Source organism: Nelumbo lutea, chromosome 1 (assembly GCF_056320005.1).
Source record: "Nelumbo lutea isolate HS-2025 chromosome 1, American lotus-T2T, whole genome shotgun sequence".
NCBI lineage: Eukaryota > Viridiplantae > Streptophyta > Magnoliopsida > Proteales > Nelumbonaceae > Nelumbo > Nelumbo lutea.
In genome coordinates, this window is record NC_142684.1 from 149,318,195 (window position 1) to 149,336,991 (window position 18,797).

Consider the following 18,797-nt stretch of genomic DNA (forward strand, 5'->3'; position numbering starts at 1 on the left):
AACAATAAAAAAAGGATGGTATTGCAGCCTTGAGGATTAAAGATATCCAATAAAAGGAGGGAAAAGATGTCTTCTAATTGCCTCCCTCTGACATAGGTACATGTAGATATATTATTATCCAATTTGAAAGGAGGGATATCTACTTTCTACTTTCTCCTTTTTCCACATTAAGAATGACATATGGGAAAAACATACGTTTTCAAACATGCAATGGAATACAGATACAGCATTAAAGTATCAAAGCTGGAAAGGAAAAGTTTTAATATCCAACTCCTCCACTGACCTGATACGTAAACATGCATTTCACAGACCACTCAATAGTAGGTTCAATTAGGCTGATAAGCAACTTTTTATTTCCTGAAGAATATCTGCTTATGGTTTCTTTTCCCAAAATAATCCGCATCAATATAATACTGATGTCATTAATACAAGTAATAAGATATCCTGTAACAAGATTGTTAAAAAACCATTATATTAAGACAATTTGAAAAAGTGACCAAGGTAAGAATAAATATGGCAGGTAGTTTGACTGCCTACTGGTAGAACCATCAATGAGAGAGATCTAGAAGGAAGAGTGACCAACATTGAAAGCTACATTACCCAGATACAGCAAGGGCAGGTTATGAAGTCATGGAGAGGATGTCTGGACACATAATTTCACTAAAAATTGAAGTGTCCAACACAATCAACAAACCCAGTTTGAAGTGTTCATGCAACAGAGTTGAAAAGCTTGCATATGTTCTTAGTTCTTACAAATACATGCATGCAATGTTTTAACACTTTCTGCATCATGTGCAATGCTTGTATACAAGTGTATATATTTGTGAGAAGCAAGCATTGTATATGATAATTATACCTCTATCACATGGAAGCAATTTTTGAGCACACCGGACCAGATAAAGATGACAATAAACTGATGCCAATGGATCTGCTAATCCTCTCATCATCATAACCAGACGCTGAAGACTTTCACAAGGTTGGTCGTGCAGAAAACGCCAGCAATGTAATATCGCCAGTTCCAAGTAACTGAAATACAACACCATTTAAAGAATAACAGCATGAAAAAATTCTTAACTAACTTTACATTAGTCAAATACATGCATGAAATATCAAAGTAGAAATCGACACTGTATTCAAATACATATGTTTCTTTATTATATTGCTTTTGGAGTTAAATAAAAAGATTTTTCAGAATACTTAAAATCAAACATCTCCATGCCAGGAGTTATATCACATATAAATGAAAGAATGAAAACACGTAGACAAAAATGTGTAATGGAAACAGAAAAAGCATAAGATCCCCCCAGTATTAAGGATGCAAACACAGACATTGGAAGCAAGGATTATCATTATTTCTTCCCTTAAAATCAAAGGTTGATACAAACACAAGTAACTCAGCCAATATGTTAATTCTTTCTTCTAGGATCAAATAAGACAACAGCAAGACTAGAGAAAATAATCAATAACAAAAAGAGGATACAAGGCTACAAACAAACTGAATAAAATAAGTACCCACACTGCATGCAGTAAAGTACACCAGTGTTTCTACCACATCCTAATGAAATGGGTAAGCTATGCAAGTTGAATTACCCAGGCCTTCCATATGCAGGCACTTTTTTTTGGATCAGCAAAGTAGGTCATTCATTAATTAATTGAAATAAAAAAGGTTACAACAAGAGATTGTGAAAATTTGAAACAACCCATGACATAACATACACAACCACCACCCTATTACGATTGTGCTCAATACATTTGCTGTTGGTGAACTCCTTTAGCCAAACCATATGCCAGGTTATTAGCAAATCTCCTAACCCATCTTATCTGAATGTTCATGTCTTTTGAGAGCCACTTAAAGCGTCTAATCTCATTTCAAAATTGCCAAACCAACCCCCTTATGTTTGTTCAACCACCCTACTACAATCTTTGAGTCCCCTTCAATAACCAATCTTCCAATTCCCATTTCTTTAGCTTTTGGTACCCCAAAAACTACTGCTAAAAGTTCTGCCCTTACTGAATCACCTCATTCTGTTGGACCCAAAAACAAAGCACAAATAGTACCACCCTTATCCCTTATCACTCCCCAATTCTTGAGGAACTAGGATTGTCCAAATTGTTGCCATCAAAGTTCAATTTCATCCAGCCACCAATTGGTGGTGACCAAGCCTCAAGGACTTTTTGTTTCCTAGAGGAAGAGCCAGCTATTGCCCCCCAGTTCCTGAAGAAATCTTTCACTGTGCAGTCTGAGAAAAGTTTCAATGTCTTCACCCAATGTGCAACTCTTAGGTTTATGATCTCAACAAATGTCTCCTTACTCCTTTCTCCCCAAAAATTCTTGTATTTATTTCTTCCCAAACTGTCCAAATCACCACTGTCCTTGTACATCTCTACATAATTCCGTCCCTTCTTTTTGTGCTCCTCAAAACAGATGGCAAAACAACTTGTCCAAACTAGCAGGGGGATTTCACCTACAGCCAAAAAGAGAAAAGAACCATTCCCAAATACAGCAAACAAAAGGGCAAGAGATTAAGAGATGGAAGGCACTTTCGCCATTCAACTTGCACAAAAAAACACCAATTAGTGGACAAGATTCAATTTGGTCTTTTCCTTTGCAGTAAGTCACAAGTATTCATACAAGCATGGAAGACTTCCCCGCAAAAAGCATTGACTTTTGGGGGGATAGGAACACACCAAACTTCATTCACAAGAAAGGGAGGAGAAGAGGTGGATACAAGAGAAGTGAAAAAAGATTTGCAAGAAACAACCCAGTAGGATTAAGGGACCACGCACAATTATCCTTCACTGTATCATCAAAGACTAAATTATCCAAGATGCTCAACAAGTTAGACATAGAGGAAATTTCAGGCTCTCTAAGAATCCTTGTTAAACTCAAATTCCAATTCAGCCCTAAAGAGGAAGGAGGAAATTGAATGAACTCAGACACAGGTCTTTCTTTAAGGTTGGAGAGAACAAAGAAAAAAACACATCTTTCAAAGGAGACTCCCCAAATCCAAACATCCTACTAGAACCTAATCCTATTCAGGCACTTTGCTGCTGGTGACTTGATGAGGAAGTGGTTTGAAATTGCATGCTCTTCTTCTTGTAAGGTTGTCACCAGGCCCTCTTGGTCCCCACCTAATGAGAGTTTCATAAAGTTGAACTTCAATGGCAGCAGGGAAGGAAACCTAGGTCCCTGCAGCATTGGAGGAGCTTTTAGGGATAAGGAAGGAAGAGTTCCTTTGAATCTGCCTCCAACTTGAAGATAAATTGGGGAAAGAGTTGTATAGCAGGGATCAACCTGGAAGAAGAAAAGATGAGAGTGTTTTTTTTTCTTTTTTGATAGATGAGATGAGAGTGTTAGCCAAGATCCTGGGATGTGAGGTTAACAGTGGCCATTGGAGTACTTGGGTCTTCCATTGGGAGGGAAACCCAAGATCAGAGGTTTTTTGGAAACCAATGGTATAGAGATTAACAAAGAAGTTGGCCTTGCGGAAGAGGAACTATTTGTCCCTATGCGGGAGAATAACCTTGATTAGAGCTACTTTAGCCAACCTACCAACCTATTTCCTTTCAACATTCAGAATTCCAACTAAGATAGCAAGCTAGCTAGAGAAATTATGAGGGATTTCCTTTGGAAGCCTACAGATGAAAAAAGGGACCACCTAGTAAAATGGGAACAAGTTAGTAAAACCAATGTTTTCAACCCGGCATTGACCCAGCCTGTCGAACCATTTGAACCGTCACCCGGCCAGGATTCCAGGTCCGGTTCAGTCAAGACCCATCAGATGGTCAAAAACCATTGACTTGGGCAAGAACTATTCGAACCAGCCAGTTCAACCGTTGACTCGTTTGACCCAATGGCAAGGTCACGGGTTGCACACTAAATACATGCAAACTTTTGGAGGCCATAACTTTGAACTCCGATGTCCGATTGGGGTGATTTTTTTTATTTTGGGTAACTTTTCAAGATCTATGTGTCCCAAGGCACCATAGCCCACTATTTTTGCGAAAAAAAAAAAACCTTTTTTGGCCTCAAATTGCAATTTTTAATGTTTTTTATAAATAAAAAATTAAAAACTGAATTAAAAACATATGTTAAATATAAAATAATACATATAACATATCTAGAACATATTTATACATTATTTATTGCCAAAATATATATTTACACACACACACACACACACACACACACACACACACACACACACACACATATATATATATATACTTAATACATATATATGCCGACGTGGCACGGTCTGAACCGTTCGACCTGGCTGGTCGAACCAGTGACCCACAACTCGGAGGCAAAAACGGTTCGACCTCCGGGTCGGTTTTTAAAACATTGAGTAAAACAAAGGAGAAGGGATGTCTAGGAATGGGAAACCTAACCCACAAGAACACATCTTTGTTAGAAAAGTAGCTTTGGAGGTTTCTGGTGGAAAGTGACAAGCTATAGCACAAGGTCATAGAACACATTCACAGGTAGATGAACAGTGGTTGGGATGCAAAGGTAGCTTCTTCTTCAACCTCAATCTCTCCTTAGAAAGCAATTCAAGAGGTATATCCAACCTTTATTAACTTCATCAGATTTGATGTGGGATGTGGGTCTCTTTTGGGAAGATCTTTGGTTGGGTAAAACTCCTTACTGTTCTCTATCCCCTGAACTTTATTCAGTGTCTGAATAATAAGCCTCAACCTATTTCAAACTTTGTTACCTTCTCTCAATCAGGCTTGTGTTGGGCGTTGGGACTTTCGTTTTGGGAGGGGTTGAGGGATAATGAGTGTGAGACCCTTATTCAACTGCTAGACAATCTTAAGCCAGCCTTCTTTGATCAATCTGTAATTTTAGGAAATGGAGTGTCATATCCCCATTTCCTGCACGTATCAATGTCAATATACATATCCGGGATTCATAGATAACTTCTGTATAGTTGTCAGTTGTCACCCTTTTCTTCCTCATTAACAAAGAAAAAATTAAAAAAAAAAAAAAAAAAACTCTGATCCATCCTCTATGTTCAAAAGAAACACTCTTGGTCTTTCCTACAGGCATCACTCTGACCCTAACAAGCCATCCATCAACCACATAGGGGTGAAATAACAAGACAGAAATGGTGAGCTGATATTCGAGAATGGTGATTTCAAAATCTTTTAGACTTTTTTTTGAACAATAAATCTATTAGACTATTAGAACTATGCATTTTTCACAAAATCAGTAACCAATCTCCATAGAGAGAGAGAGAAAGAGAGAGAGATTACATGCGTGGAAGAAGCTCGCTGATTGAACCTATTTTGCAAAACCAGTTATTACAGGTTTCTTTTGCATCAGGGCAGACATCTATGGCTTTAAAGTTCTCTGCAATAAATCCAGGAGGAGACACTACAAATTGTTAGTTTTCAGTATAACAAAAACAAACAACAGAGGCAACATATTGCAAGCATCTAGATTCTAAGAGAAAAATATGATTATGAAAATACAAAATCAAATTCGTACAGGTAACTTTCTCGCCTCCAAAGTCAGTGGTTGTTTCCTATATTGGGATATTGCTACTCATAGGGCCAAAGGCCATTCACAAAAAGAATTATGCCTCGATTCATAAAACAAAATAGACATATTAACCTGGCAAAGAGCAGATTATAGTTCCATCATCAGCATACTCTGCCCTCCTTTTTATGCGTTCCCACACAAGATCTCCAAGCATATCCATTACATCTGCAACTAAAACAAATAATGTAGGATAAAATTGCAAAACAGATGTGTCCATCAGAAGCCTAGCAACCTGCATAAAAAAAGAAGTAATATTATGTATAAATAATTATTGAGTATAAACAATTATTATTTTCTAAGAAGGACCTCAGCTGCTTAAAAGATTTTCTTTACTATCAGCAATAGCAATCAGAAATTTTATTATAGAAACATAATAAAAAAAAAAAAGATAACAGATTGTTTGGAAAGGAGGAAAGTAGTGCTCACAAAACTACACAATTGAATCATATGACAATCCTCTGGACCATGTGCCCCCCCCCCCAACTTGTCCAGTGAATCAAGTCACATATGCTCCTACAAATCACTATTATATTTGAGAATTGTCAACTACACTGAAAATCAACCTTCTCCCAAGTTCTATATCTGAAGGCACAAATTGAAGGATGAGCATTCTTGTTGAACAGGGAGTGGAAACTCTTCCCATTGTGATACTGAGACTCCATTCTAACTTTAAATTTGACCATCCTTGTATAGATTTTTACCCCTATTACCTCATATTTTATCTTTCCTTTTTACTCTTCAGTTTTTTACTAAACCTTCATTCTGTTTCCAATCATAAGCACATGATGATAGTTGACTGGTAACATTTCAATGCTTAAAATAGAAATCCATACTTTGTATGCCTGACTTAACATTGTAGTAAACCTCAAAATACTATGATACAAACACATAAATTGTTACCTTGATGGATAATTTCAAAGATGTTACACGATCATCGGCTTGCCAGGCATGGCATATTTCATCTTTAAGTTCATGTAATCTTGAAACGTACTCCTGGCATGTAATGACTTTGACATCCTCCTCCGCAATTTTCTGTGGATCATCAAGTTCCTCTAGATGCATGCTTGTTGAAGACTTATCATGTGCTGCAAGATTCCTCATCGAAAAACTGAACTAAGAAACTATATTGTACATTTACTGAAATCTATGTACCAGGAAGCAGCAATAAATGAATTAATACTTCCTAATGTCCAGAATGAGTTAAAAATAAGAAAAAAAAAATGTAGGGGAAACATACCCTTGCCACTTTTTACTATTACATCAGACATCTGTAATAGAAACAAGATCTCAGTGTCTCAAGCAGAAAACAGAAAAAATAGAAGTCTCTTTACAAGATAGAGATATAGTCCCTCATAGAATAAAAAATGACTTTGAAAGCATATTTGTATTAATTATAATTGCAAACAATCGGAACAGTTACAGGTAGAAAGGTATAAAAAACTATGTTTCTTTCCACTCTTGACATAGTTAAAGACTAGCTGACTAGGATGCTCACTACTCAGACAAGGACTAATAAACAAAACAAGAATAAGACTTGTCATTCCCCAAAATCTAGAATATCAATGTGAATATGAGTATATACAATATAATGATTAGTGATGATTAAGAAGTGTTCACACTGAATAACATGCCAAGTCATCCATAACATGTATACCACTCATTGGCTAGAAAATGAGTGACAAAAATGGCTTACAGGAGATATTAGTGTAAGTGCTTGCTTCATCATCACCTCTATGATGGCATCATGTCTTGTCTGTTAGGTTCTTTTTTTTATTATGGTAACTCTGAACATTATTAATTGTTAGAAAAGACTTAGTTACAATAAAATTCTTGACTGTGTCAAGATTCTTGACTGCCACCATTTAGCCAGCCCACAATTACTATACAGGCCCCTTCAACCATCGCATGTTTAAAATTATAAAAAAAAAAAAAAAAAATTGTCATGATATATTTGATGAAGCCTCAAATAGTAACAGGTTTTCACAAAATAAAACATACTACAGTGTATTAGTTTCATCATACTTAAGGTAAGATGTGGCACAACAGGAAACTCAAATAATTATATTCTACAGATATATATAAATCATACAATACCCATATTAGAATCCTTTTAAGTCAATACTACACTAAGTATGATGAAGTAATTTGGGTATTAGAGAATTAATACATATCCTGCACATTATAACCAGGTGAAAATTTTATGAAATATTATCTAACAAAGAATTACAAGCTCACCGACGAAATTGAGACTGTCTTTGTGGCTGAAAATTTCTGCATCAGTGATCTCTTAAAAGAGGCCCACTCTTTTTCTGACAGCTGCAGAGCAGCTTCATTAGATAGCTTTCTATTATAAGTACTCTGAACATCTTCTACATCCCCAATATGCATTGCCATATTTGCACCCAATCCTCTCAAAGGATCACAGAAATGATCCTTCCTATTGTCAGTAACATCAACCTGAAATAGTATATATCCACTAAATTTTCAGAAATCACTGTGACGTAGATATTTATTCAAGATCAAAATCTGAAAGATATTGGGAACTCAGACTCCTTAAGCTGTTAAAAAAAAATTAAAAAAAAAAAAAAAAAGCATGGATTCAAGGGGAGAGAAATGCTAGAATTTTCAATGATAGGGAGAGGAATGAGGATTCTATCTGGGACTGCATCTTAAGTAGGGCAATCCATGGGCTAAAACTATGGATATTATTTCTTTGTTTTCCTATGATGATATTTGGAGGAATTGGGGAGTTGTAGTAAGGAGCTTGGAACTAAAGGTAAAGCCGGCTAAAGCTTGGGTATCTCCTGACAAAGGTTTCATTAAGCTTAACTTTGATGGTAGCAGTTTGGGGAACCCAGGACCCTCAGGAATTGAGGGTGTTTTAAGGAATGCAAATGGCAGTATAGTTTCTTTGTTTTCAGGTCCTATTGGTGTGGGGGACTCTATTCAAGCCAAGCTTCAAGCTGTTCTACAGGGGGCACAACTTGCTAGGGAGCTGAACATTGACAGACTGCTAATTGAAGGGGATTTGAAGCTGATAATTGATTGGCTAAGGAATCCAGATACCGTTGTTTGGGCCTACAGGGAAGCTATAAAAAGAGTCAAATGGTTGACCTCCAAACAGTAAGATTTCAGTGAGAAAGGAGGTCATCTAATGGAATAGCTGACTCTTTAGCTAAGCAACAGGTGCATATGGATCATCTTTGCTAGGATCAATTGTAATGTGGTGCTTTTGGGGAGGCTGCATCCTGTGCCTCCCCTTGGGGAATCATTTGTATTTTTCTATTATGATATTCCATTTATAAAATCCTTTTCTATTATTGATCAAAAAAATGGGAGATAACAGAAAGGAAAGGAAAGGAAAACAAAGGAAAAAGAAAAAATAAACATTAAACAACCAGATATCTTGTGAATTCCAACACTGGAATTCTATGGAATGGCACAAAAGAATGTAAAAATTTCATTTGCCACCTAAAAACTTTCTAAAGGAAAGATGATACTTTTCATGTACAATAAGTGTACATTTAACTCTGAAAAGGAGGTCATTATCCAATGCTGGTCCCAGTTAATCCAAGGTCTTGGCTCTTGGGATGGGTGGATTGGATATCAACCTAACCTCCAACATCTTTGAATTAAGTGGCAGCTATGAGACTCAAACCCACATTCTCAAATTTTTCATCCCAAGATTTCACCATCATACCAAGCAGTGGTCCCTTTCCTTCAGCTTCGAAAATAAGAAATAAGGAAGAAACAAATAAAAATGCTGAAGTGTCACTTAGGAATCCATGAAGTATAGGAACCTACAGTATTTCCAATAATGACAACTCCACCATTTAGAAGAACATAATGACAAGGCATGTGAAATGGCCAAACAAATGATATATGGAATATGGAACCACTAGCACCTCCCTGTGGATTCAAAAATCCACTAAAATGGTGGAAATGCAGCAACAAGAAATCAGCTCCTCTCCCAGTTCTGAGCAACGTAGTTTTCAAGGCTCCAAGGAAAAGCTAGGCAACTAGGGAGCATGTTGTATGGAGTCTCCTAAATGGACTGTGTCAGACATGCATCAGATTCCAACACTGCATGAATTCTTGAGGGCACTTCTATGTGATATTTCCTTTTTATCTCCAAGCTTATTTGACATAAATGAACAGCTAATGTACAATTCAAGCAACTAGGGAGCATGTTGTATGGAGTCTCCTAAATGGACTGTGTCAGACATGGATCAGATTCCAACACTCCATGAATTCTTGAGGGCATTTCTATGTGATATTTCCTTTTTATCTCCAAGCTTATTTGACATAAATGAACAGCTAATGTACAATTCAATATATACATACATATATATATATATATATATATCAAGAAAAAAGTTTATTAAAAGAAAAGAGAAATTACATCAGAGAGGTGATAAGTCATCACCAGGAGAAGAATGGTCTCAACACCCCCAAACAGACCCTCAAACCTCACACTTTACATCCTCAAGACCCCTAAACAGATCCGCTAACTTCACACTTTACAAACATGAGGTTACCCCACCCATTCCAATCGAAGATCAAATCAAAACCCCCCAAAGAAAAGCACCCTAGAATACACAGGCCCTTAACCCAACAAACAATGCCATGAGTCCACGTTTTCTCATCATGCCAAGTCAAACTCTTGAACATGTGTCAGATTCCAACTCTTGTGTTTGTGTCCATGCAGCATTGCTAGGAGACACCTAGATGGGCACCTATGCAATGAGTTTTGCAAGTTAAAAACACCTAAATCCTAATTTCAATATTGTAAATATCATATTGAAAATAATAATAGCAATTCAATAAAGTAACTATATTAAAAAACTAAACTAATGAATATTTCTTTATTGGAAATAGTAACTTCATTAATACAACTAAAGAATAACTTTCCAGAGTTAAGTACAGCTGTCAACCCCTAAACAGGTGTTGAGCCCCCAGTAAGCTTTCTTACAAAACTGCCCAGAACATCCTCTCCCTCACAGTTCCTTGTTTAGCCAACGTGTCAGCTAAACCATTAGCTGATCTCTTTGTCCATTTGAAGCATGCACCATCTCCCTTATTGTGTTGAGTATTTCCCCCTTATGGGCTGTCTATAAATCCAGACTCCCAACTTACCAGATTACAGCCACTCAATCAACAATTTAGAGTCTCCCTCTATCTCAATTTGGTGTAACACCAATTGTTTGGCATATCTTACACCTTGAAGCAAGGCCATCACCTCCGCTCTCAATGAATCCCCACTCCTATTGGTCCTGAAAACATAGCTACAATTCTGCCATTTTCATCTCTGAATACTCCTCCTATACCTGAAGAGCCCGGGTTACCTCTAGAATTCCCGTCGAAGTTCAATTTCACTCCTTGTTGTGTTGGTGGGGACCACAATTCCTGCACAATAGGTTTTATGGAAGTTGTATATTCCACCACTTCCCAATTCCTGTAGATGTCTTCAGCTGAGAAGTCTTTAAACAAATCCAAAGTTTTCAACCATTGAATAGTCATAATGATTATCCTTTCTACAATTGCCTCCTTGGATTTCTCCACTCCTTTAAAGATTCTATTGTTCCTTTCTTCCCAAACTGACCATAAGATAGCTGCTCTTGTGGCTCTCCACATTAAAAGTACCTTCATAGTTTGTACCAATTAGCCCCTATGATAAGTTTTCACATAATTGTTCTACAAACATTTCCAAGAACATGATGTTCACTAAAAGAAAAAAGCAATAGCCATAAGCTGGTAAACCATTGGATTCAGCCATTTTATCATCTTTCCCCAAGATAAGTTTCCACATAATTTTTCCTCAATTAAAACATTAGTATTGTCTGTTTACATTATCTTAATTTAGAATTTAGAGTATAAAAAGACTGAAAAGGGGGAAAATGTTCAAGTATAAAACAGAAGTAGATGAAGAGAGAGAGAGAGAGAGAAAGAGAGAGAGAGAGAGTTGTTAATAACTATTCAGTATATCATGCTTATTTTAATAGAATGAGTTAACCAATTAAAATATGTTGAGAAGGTCGTAAAGTGCCACCTAGTATTTTTAGACTCCTAGGCACTTGTCTTTTTTTTTATGAATTCCTAGGCACTTGTCTTGTCACTTAGGCATGCGCCTTATGCGTTGAAGATTAAGCACCATTTTCTAAAATATTTAAGACAATGCGATTAGATGACCCCCAAATGGTAAGATCAAGGAATAGCAGATTCACAATCCTACCTCAATCCAAATACATACTAAGAGAATATTTTACATGCCCTCATAATACATAATATCAGATTCATAACCTGTTTCTGTCCCACTTTACCAATTTCACCCCAATCCAAATGCATACTAGGAGAATATTTTACACATCTTCGGTTTGCTGATGATATCATTTTGTTTTGTGAAGGGGATGACATTAGCAAGGTTAGGAATCTGAAGTTGGTAGTACAGTTATTTGAGAGGGTGTCAAATCTCAAAATAAATTTCAGCAAGAATTGTGTGGTGGGGGTCAACATGAATGACAGAGAGATACAGGAATGTGCTTCCGTATTGGGTTGTGAGATTTCTTAGTGGCCGATGAAATATTTGGGACTCCCCTTGGGTGATAACTCTAGAAGTACCAGTTTTTGGAACCCTGTGATAGACAAATTTACCAAAAGGTTGGCCACATGGAAGAAAAATTACCTTTCTTTGGGAGGGAGAATCACTTTGATTCGGTCTACTTTGGCAAACTTACCGGTGTATTTTCTCTCTGTATTTAGAATTCCGGAGTGGGCAGAAGTCTAGAAAAATTGATGAGGGATTTTTTGGGGGAGCCAGGGGAGGAGAAGAAGGACCATAGAGTCAATTGGGAGATTGTTTGTAGAAGCAGAGAGGATGGGGGTTTAGGTCTTGGGAATGTCCAGACGAGGAATCAAGCTCTCTTGGGGAAGTGATTGTGGAGACTGCCTCTGGAGAAGGATAAGTTATGGGCTAAAGTAATTGTAAGTATTCATGGGCTGTCGACTGACGGTTGGGATGCTGGAGTGCTGAATAGGGCTACAAATGCTTCTCCTTGGTGGGCTATACACACTATACTTCCACTCTTTCGTCCCTTTGTCAGGTACAATCTTCGTTCAAGAGACCTTGTTAAATTCTGGGAACGTGTTTAGGTGGTTGAAAGTCTAGTTTCCCATGTTGTTCTCCATTTCTAACCAGAAGGATGAGACTGTCTCTTCCTTTTTGATTCCTTCTGACTCAAACTCCAGGTTTGTTGGGATTTGGGATTTTGGAGGGGGTTAAGAGATTCTGAGTTGAATTTTGTGTTGGAATTAATCAAACTATTACAAGGAATCTTCTTGGACCCCTCTAAGCCAGACAGAAGTAGATTATGGACCCTTGCCCCTTCTGGTTCCTTTTCCTGTGCCTCTTTTAGGAGAGCCTTGTCTCAACCTTTAGCAAATTTGGGGTCAACCTTTCCTGTTAAAGAAGTGTGGGGAAGGCCAAATCCTCCAAGAATAGGGGCCTTCTGTTGGGAAGCTCTTTTGGAGAAGATCAATACTTGCGACATACTTCAAAGGAAAAGACCGTCTTGGTGCTTGTCTCCTAACTGGTGCACTCTCTGTAAAGCCAATGGTGAGAACTGCTATCACTTGTTGATACCTTGCCCTTTCTTTCTTTCTATTTAGGTTTGGTTTGCTTCTTTGTTTGGTTGCAGGTGGAACTCTCCTCCGAACTTACAAAGCTTGTTCACTTCCTGGGTTTCTAGTGGGATGAAGAGAAGGGATAGAATACTTTGGAGGTGTACCAGAGCTGCCATTTGCTGGACAGTTTGGGAGGAAAGGAATCAAAGGGTATTTCAGAATAAAGAAGGGAGCTTCAGTGCAATTGTGGAGATGGTTACAGCTAGAGTAATACATTGGGTGAAATCCCTGAAAGTATTTGAGGGTATCTCAACAGATTCGCTGCTTAATAATTGGGAGGAAGTGGTCAAATCAGCACCAAGGAAAAGGTGCTCCTTTCCCACTGTGGCCCCCACCAACTGAAGGGTTTACTAAACCAAATTTTGACGGAAGCAGTGAAGGTAATCTAGGACCTTCAGGTATTAGAGGGGTCTTTAGGAAAGAGGAGGGACAGGTTTTAGCATTATTCTCTGAGTCAGTGGGTGGAGGTGATTCTCTCAGGGCTGAGGTCTTGGCTGTGTTGGAAGGGGTAAGAAGAGCAAAAGAACTAAATATATGGAATCTAATCACTGAAGGTGACTCCAAGTTAGTTATCTGCTGGCTGGATAAAGAAGAGAATGGACTTTGGGAATAAGCAAATGAAAAAACAGGAATTTAAGTGCCTGTCAAGGGGTATGGTCTTAAGGTTTCAGTGGATTAAAAGGAGTGCTAACTCCTTTGCTGATGCCTTAGCTAAACAAGGGGTGGGAAGGGTTCATTCATTCTGGGCATGCCTGTAAATCATTGACTGTACCTTATCTATCCTTGGGGAGGGTTAAGAGAGTTTACCCCTTCCCTTGGATGCTGTATTCTTACTTTATTTCAATTAATGAATTTCTGGTTATTGATAAAAAAAAATGTTTTACATGCCCTCGTAATCCTTCTTTTCCTAAAATAGGAAATTTTATGACCACCATTCGCTGTCTTTATTGGAAACTAGTAATTCCTCTTCTTTGCTTACTGTTTATAACTATACAAGGAAGATATATAAATTATTACTTCAACTAACCTGCTACTTTTCTAGCCTTTGCAGTTACTAATGATCTCATGGATATTCTTTTCGGCACAAGCTCGTTAGGTTAATCATTGGAATTGTTGAATTAACCTATATATCAATGATAAAACTATACAACGTTTAATACTACTTCCATGTCTCAAATTGTTAGGATTGACATTATGCAATTTTCAGAATTTAGCTACCTCTTACCCCAAAAATAATCAGAACTTTGCACAAAAAAAAAAAATAAACCTATAATGAAGGACGAATGCCAAGAAGAACTAAATAACGACTATGATAGCTGAACCTGGTATGGGAGAGATCGAGCGAAGAGAGGATGATTCTCTGCGGGCACGCGAGGAAGTGAGTATGCTGATTCTTCGGCACCGTAATCCCGCTCCCTGAATTCCATGGAGTGCGAAAGCACTTCGATCTCTCTCTCTATCTCTCTCCTGGCTTATGTTTTTTTGTGTTCTATGCTTCTCTGATTCTCAGTGAAACACTGAAACCTCGTTCTGAGTACTATCTAGGCAAGAACTAACCGTCTATGTCTATTGAGAGACCATCACTCGCCATGTGCGTGCGCTCACACGCACGAGATGTGTTGTGGAGCAGCTGGAGAAAATGCAGATTCGATCTGCCAATGAGATCTCTCGTGCGAACGTGTGAAGGAACTGTGATCATGCATGGATCTGGATCAGTTACAGAATCATTAATAGTGAATCGTGCAGACTTCGAAATATCAGATGGTTGAGATCATTCGATTATTTTGATACTTCCTTACTGGAACTTTAACGAATTGATGAGCATCGAGGTTGTTTGATACTTCCTTACTGGATCGTCATTAATGGATCGCTGGTTGTTTGATAACTGCTGAAGTGGCTGAACTGAAGCAGTTTTTAGGTCAGTAAGGATTGGCTAAACCAGTAGTAACTCTTTAAGCCGTAGAACCAATAATAACGCCCCACACCATAATAAAATACTGGGCAAATTTCTTAGCGCTTTGGCAATTCGATGTATTATAAGATCCGATGGTTAAAAGATAATGTGAGTTTTGTATAGATCAAAGATTGTTTGGTTGAAATATTTTATATAGATCTCACAAAAGATCATAAAAGGGACATTTGTTAATGTGATGAAAATGTGTTATGTATATATGAATGTCTTGTGTATGGTCCAACAAACCTTTTATTTAACACATGGGACTCGTATACATTTTCTAAAGTGGAATCCACATATCATTGGTGGATATGTATGTGGGGCCCACATACATTTTACAAGGTGAGCCCCACATGCCATTGGTAGATATGCATGTGGGCCCATGTGTGTGGGGCCCACATACATTTTTCAAGGTGGGCCTCACATACAATTGGTGGACATGTATGTGGTGCCCACATATATTTTGCAATGTGAGCCTCACATACCATTGGTGGACATGCATGTAGGGTCTATGTGTGGGCATAATGTGGGGCCCACATACATTTTACAAGGTGGGGCCATGTGAGGACATGTATGTGGGGCCTACATACATTTTTACAATGTGGATCCTACATAATACCTAATGTGGGCCCCACATACCATTGGTAGGTCTCACTTACACATTCAAATAGTTTTTGTGGAAAGATAACTCATGTTCTCCCAACTGTGTGCATCGTAACACATGCTCGAAGAATACAGGGCACTAAAAGACTATAAAAGCTTCATTTGAAGTTTCCTAAAAAAGCCCAAATTCAGGCTTATGGTGTCTTTTATGGGTGGGAGCTTTTCTTGAATAGATCTTTCTATTGCCAAACGAGAAAAGCCTAGAATTCAGGCTTTTGGGATTCTAAGCAGCCCGAAGCCCACGTGGAAATACTTGCCAAACGCAGCCTTAGTTAATTGACAAACTGTGTTATTGTTGTTTAACTATTATTTTAAACCACCTTTACTATTTCTAGCAATTGACTAGCTCTACCCTTATCGTTAGGGTCCATTAATGTTTTGTCAAAATCGGGATCAGATCTAGTAGGCACAACAAAATAAAATTTTGTAAGTGCTCATTTAACGTGCTTACTTTGTTGTGCCTACTAGATCCGGTCCTGTCAAAATCTGCACATATGTGACTTATAAATTTTTCTAAAACTCAATATTACCCTTCATCCCTCTCCCTCTCCCTTCTTCTTCCTTACCGTCTTCTTATTGTGGCAAATCGGATGAGATGGCGGTGATGTTACAGTATTTCAAACCAAAATGCACTAAGATTGAGGGAAGGCAGCCCCACCCTGAAACAAAGGTGTATGTCTAGTTATGTCCATCTCCTTCCCATCTATCTTGACTAAGAAGAGGGGGAGCCTCTTGCAGAAGCCCTGCCTGCCCTTCTCTATTTTGAGAGATCCCTCATATTGATGATTCTAGGCTTACTAAACTTGTAACAAACGGCTAGAAACAAGAGTAGGGTCAATAGTCTTTGCCATTGCATGTCCTTCTCCTTCCGCTAAGATGGCTCTTTTTGGTTTTGTTCATTCACCATGGCATGAAATCATGAAGAAGTTGGATTGCGATGTTGAAAGCGTCTATTGTCTTTGTAGAGGAACTGTACACGCTATGGAATCCTCCAACCCCACTACCACTTTCTCTAGACTTTACCTGGTTAATGGTGATTCCGACCGGCTAGAGAAACGCGTCTTCAAGAGTTCATCAGGCTTCCGATAGTCCTTCGGTTGCATTCCCACGAAAGCTACCCCATCAAAGACAAGCTACCCGATATTGGATCAGAATGAAACTCCCATGTTTCACCTATTGAGTGCATACCGAAATCAAATAAAGGACAATTTTATTTGCATTGTTTTTTTTTCTTTTTTTTTTATTTGTTCCTCTTTATTTTTTGTTTTCTTCTTGCCTTTGGCTGTGAAGCAGTTGGGATATGAGGATGGAGGAGTGGGTTTATTACCTTTTGCCGCACAATCAATCATACCATCAATCACAATAGATGCTGTTGAAGATTGTAAAAGGGTTTTTGGTAGGACGGGCAGTGGCGACGAACACCAATAGGACGCAGAGTGCAAACAAGATTAGCATTGATGGTTCAAGATGGGGATCTGGGTTACAATGACTATGATAGGCATGAACCAGGAAGGAGGTACAAACATTTGAGAAAATATTTAATGAAAGGGTAAAATTGACTTTTCATCCTTTCCATTAGAATCTAACGACGATGAAAATTGTTAGAAACAGTAGGGGTGGTGCAAGACAATAGTTAAATAGTAAGAGTATAGTTTGTCATTAGTTAAACAATATGGGTAGTTTAAGAAATTTGCCCTAAAATATTTAGGATCTATGACCAATAATAATGTGCCACCAATTTTTAGGTCATCAGCTCGACCATCTGGTCTAAATAGACAATATGTTGCAATTTAAAAACAAAATATAATTAAAATAAAAAAATGGCTAAAACCATTGTCTAGGTTATGTGGGTCAATGGTCAATAGCCCGCACCAATGGGCCACTAACCAAGTCAATGGTTTTTGGCAAAAGAATGGTTTAAGGATGAAATGGAACCAATTGCCTATAGGGTTTTTGGGCCAAACAGTCCAACCATCTAGGTCAACAATGGCTTGAAATCCATGGTGAACCCTATGCATTCATTGAGCGCTATATTGATTGCACAGTCGTAGTTAACTCATCCAAACTTCAAATAATCTGAACAAACCAAGTTTAGATCCAAGTTAAGTGAAACCTAAAGTTTTTTGGATTTGGATTAGTTAGATCTAACCTGCTACATGTACTAGTAGCTAAAATCTTTTATTATGAATAGGGATACTCTTTTATTATGACCAAACAGCTTTCCAAAATTCCACCTTGTTTGGGTTGTGAAAGAACAAGGAACTTTTGTTAAAGGTAGAAATATAATGGAAAATATAGCCTTGGTTAAGGAATTGGTGATGGACATTGAAAAGAAAATTCCATATGGTAATGTCATTGTTAAATTAGATAATGGCCAAAGCATATGACCCACTATCTTGGGTTTTTTTTTTTTTTTTGTGGAAGCTTTGTGCATGTTTGGTTTTTGTGAGAGGTAGATACATATGGTTCAAAAAACTTTATAGAATTATTGATTCTCTCTGCTTTGGAATGGTGCAATCACAAGATTCTTCAAATCGACAAGAGGATTGCAACAAGGGGACCCCTTGAGTCCATACTACTTATCTTGTCCGAGGAGGTGTTAAGTAGAAGCTTGACAAAGCTAGGTAGTTAGATACAAAATAGTGTATGGACAATGCAAAGTGGTTACCCAATTATCACTTATTGCTTATACGCAGATGAACTCTAATTTTCACTTAGAGAGTGATGGATTGCATACACATATGAGAGGTGATAAGGTCAATTAGTTAATACAGACAAAAGTTGCTTTCTCACCTCTTCAAAAGCATCTCATAGTAGATTATAGGTTATTGAGAGGTTCAATTATGAAAGGTCAAAGAAAGCTATATGTTCTAGAGATATTGTGGATAAAGTAATTAAAAAAGTGGAGGCGACTATATCCTTATAAGACATGTGTTGAATAGCATTCCTTTG

At 37.8% G+C, this 18,797-nt stretch overlaps 1 protein-coding gene across 3 annotated transcripts in view; it reads right to left on the reverse strand.

Annotated features, from left to right (window-relative positions):
- LOC148878304 (uncharacterized) overlaps positions 1-15,009 on the reverse strand; it is a 77,712-nt gene extending 62,703 nt beyond the window's left edge. For 2 of the 3 annotated variants that reach the window (XM_088952655.1, XM_088952656.1), the window contains exons 1-8: positions 14,551-14,765; positions 7,784-8,005; positions 6,786-6,816; positions 6,449-6,633; positions 5,621-5,780; positions 5,260-5,356; positions 857-1,026; positions 284-444 (exon numbers count right to left, since the gene is read on the reverse strand). In XM_088952655.1, the coding sequence (XP_088808781.1) occupies positions 284-444; positions 857-1,026; positions 5,260-5,356; positions 5,621-5,780; positions 6,449-6,633; positions 6,786-6,816; positions 7,784-8,005; positions 14,551-14,655 (1,131 nt within the window). In that variant the 5' untranslated portion in view covers positions 14,656-14,765. Of the gene's footprint in view, positions 1-283; positions 445-856; positions 1,027-5,259; positions 5,357-5,620; positions 5,781-6,448; positions 6,634-6,785; positions 6,817-7,783; positions 8,006-14,550 lie in introns of all 3 variants that reach the window. The other variant, XM_088952654.1, reaches the window with a different exon arrangement.
- Positions 15,010-18,797: the final 3,788 nt, after the last annotated feature.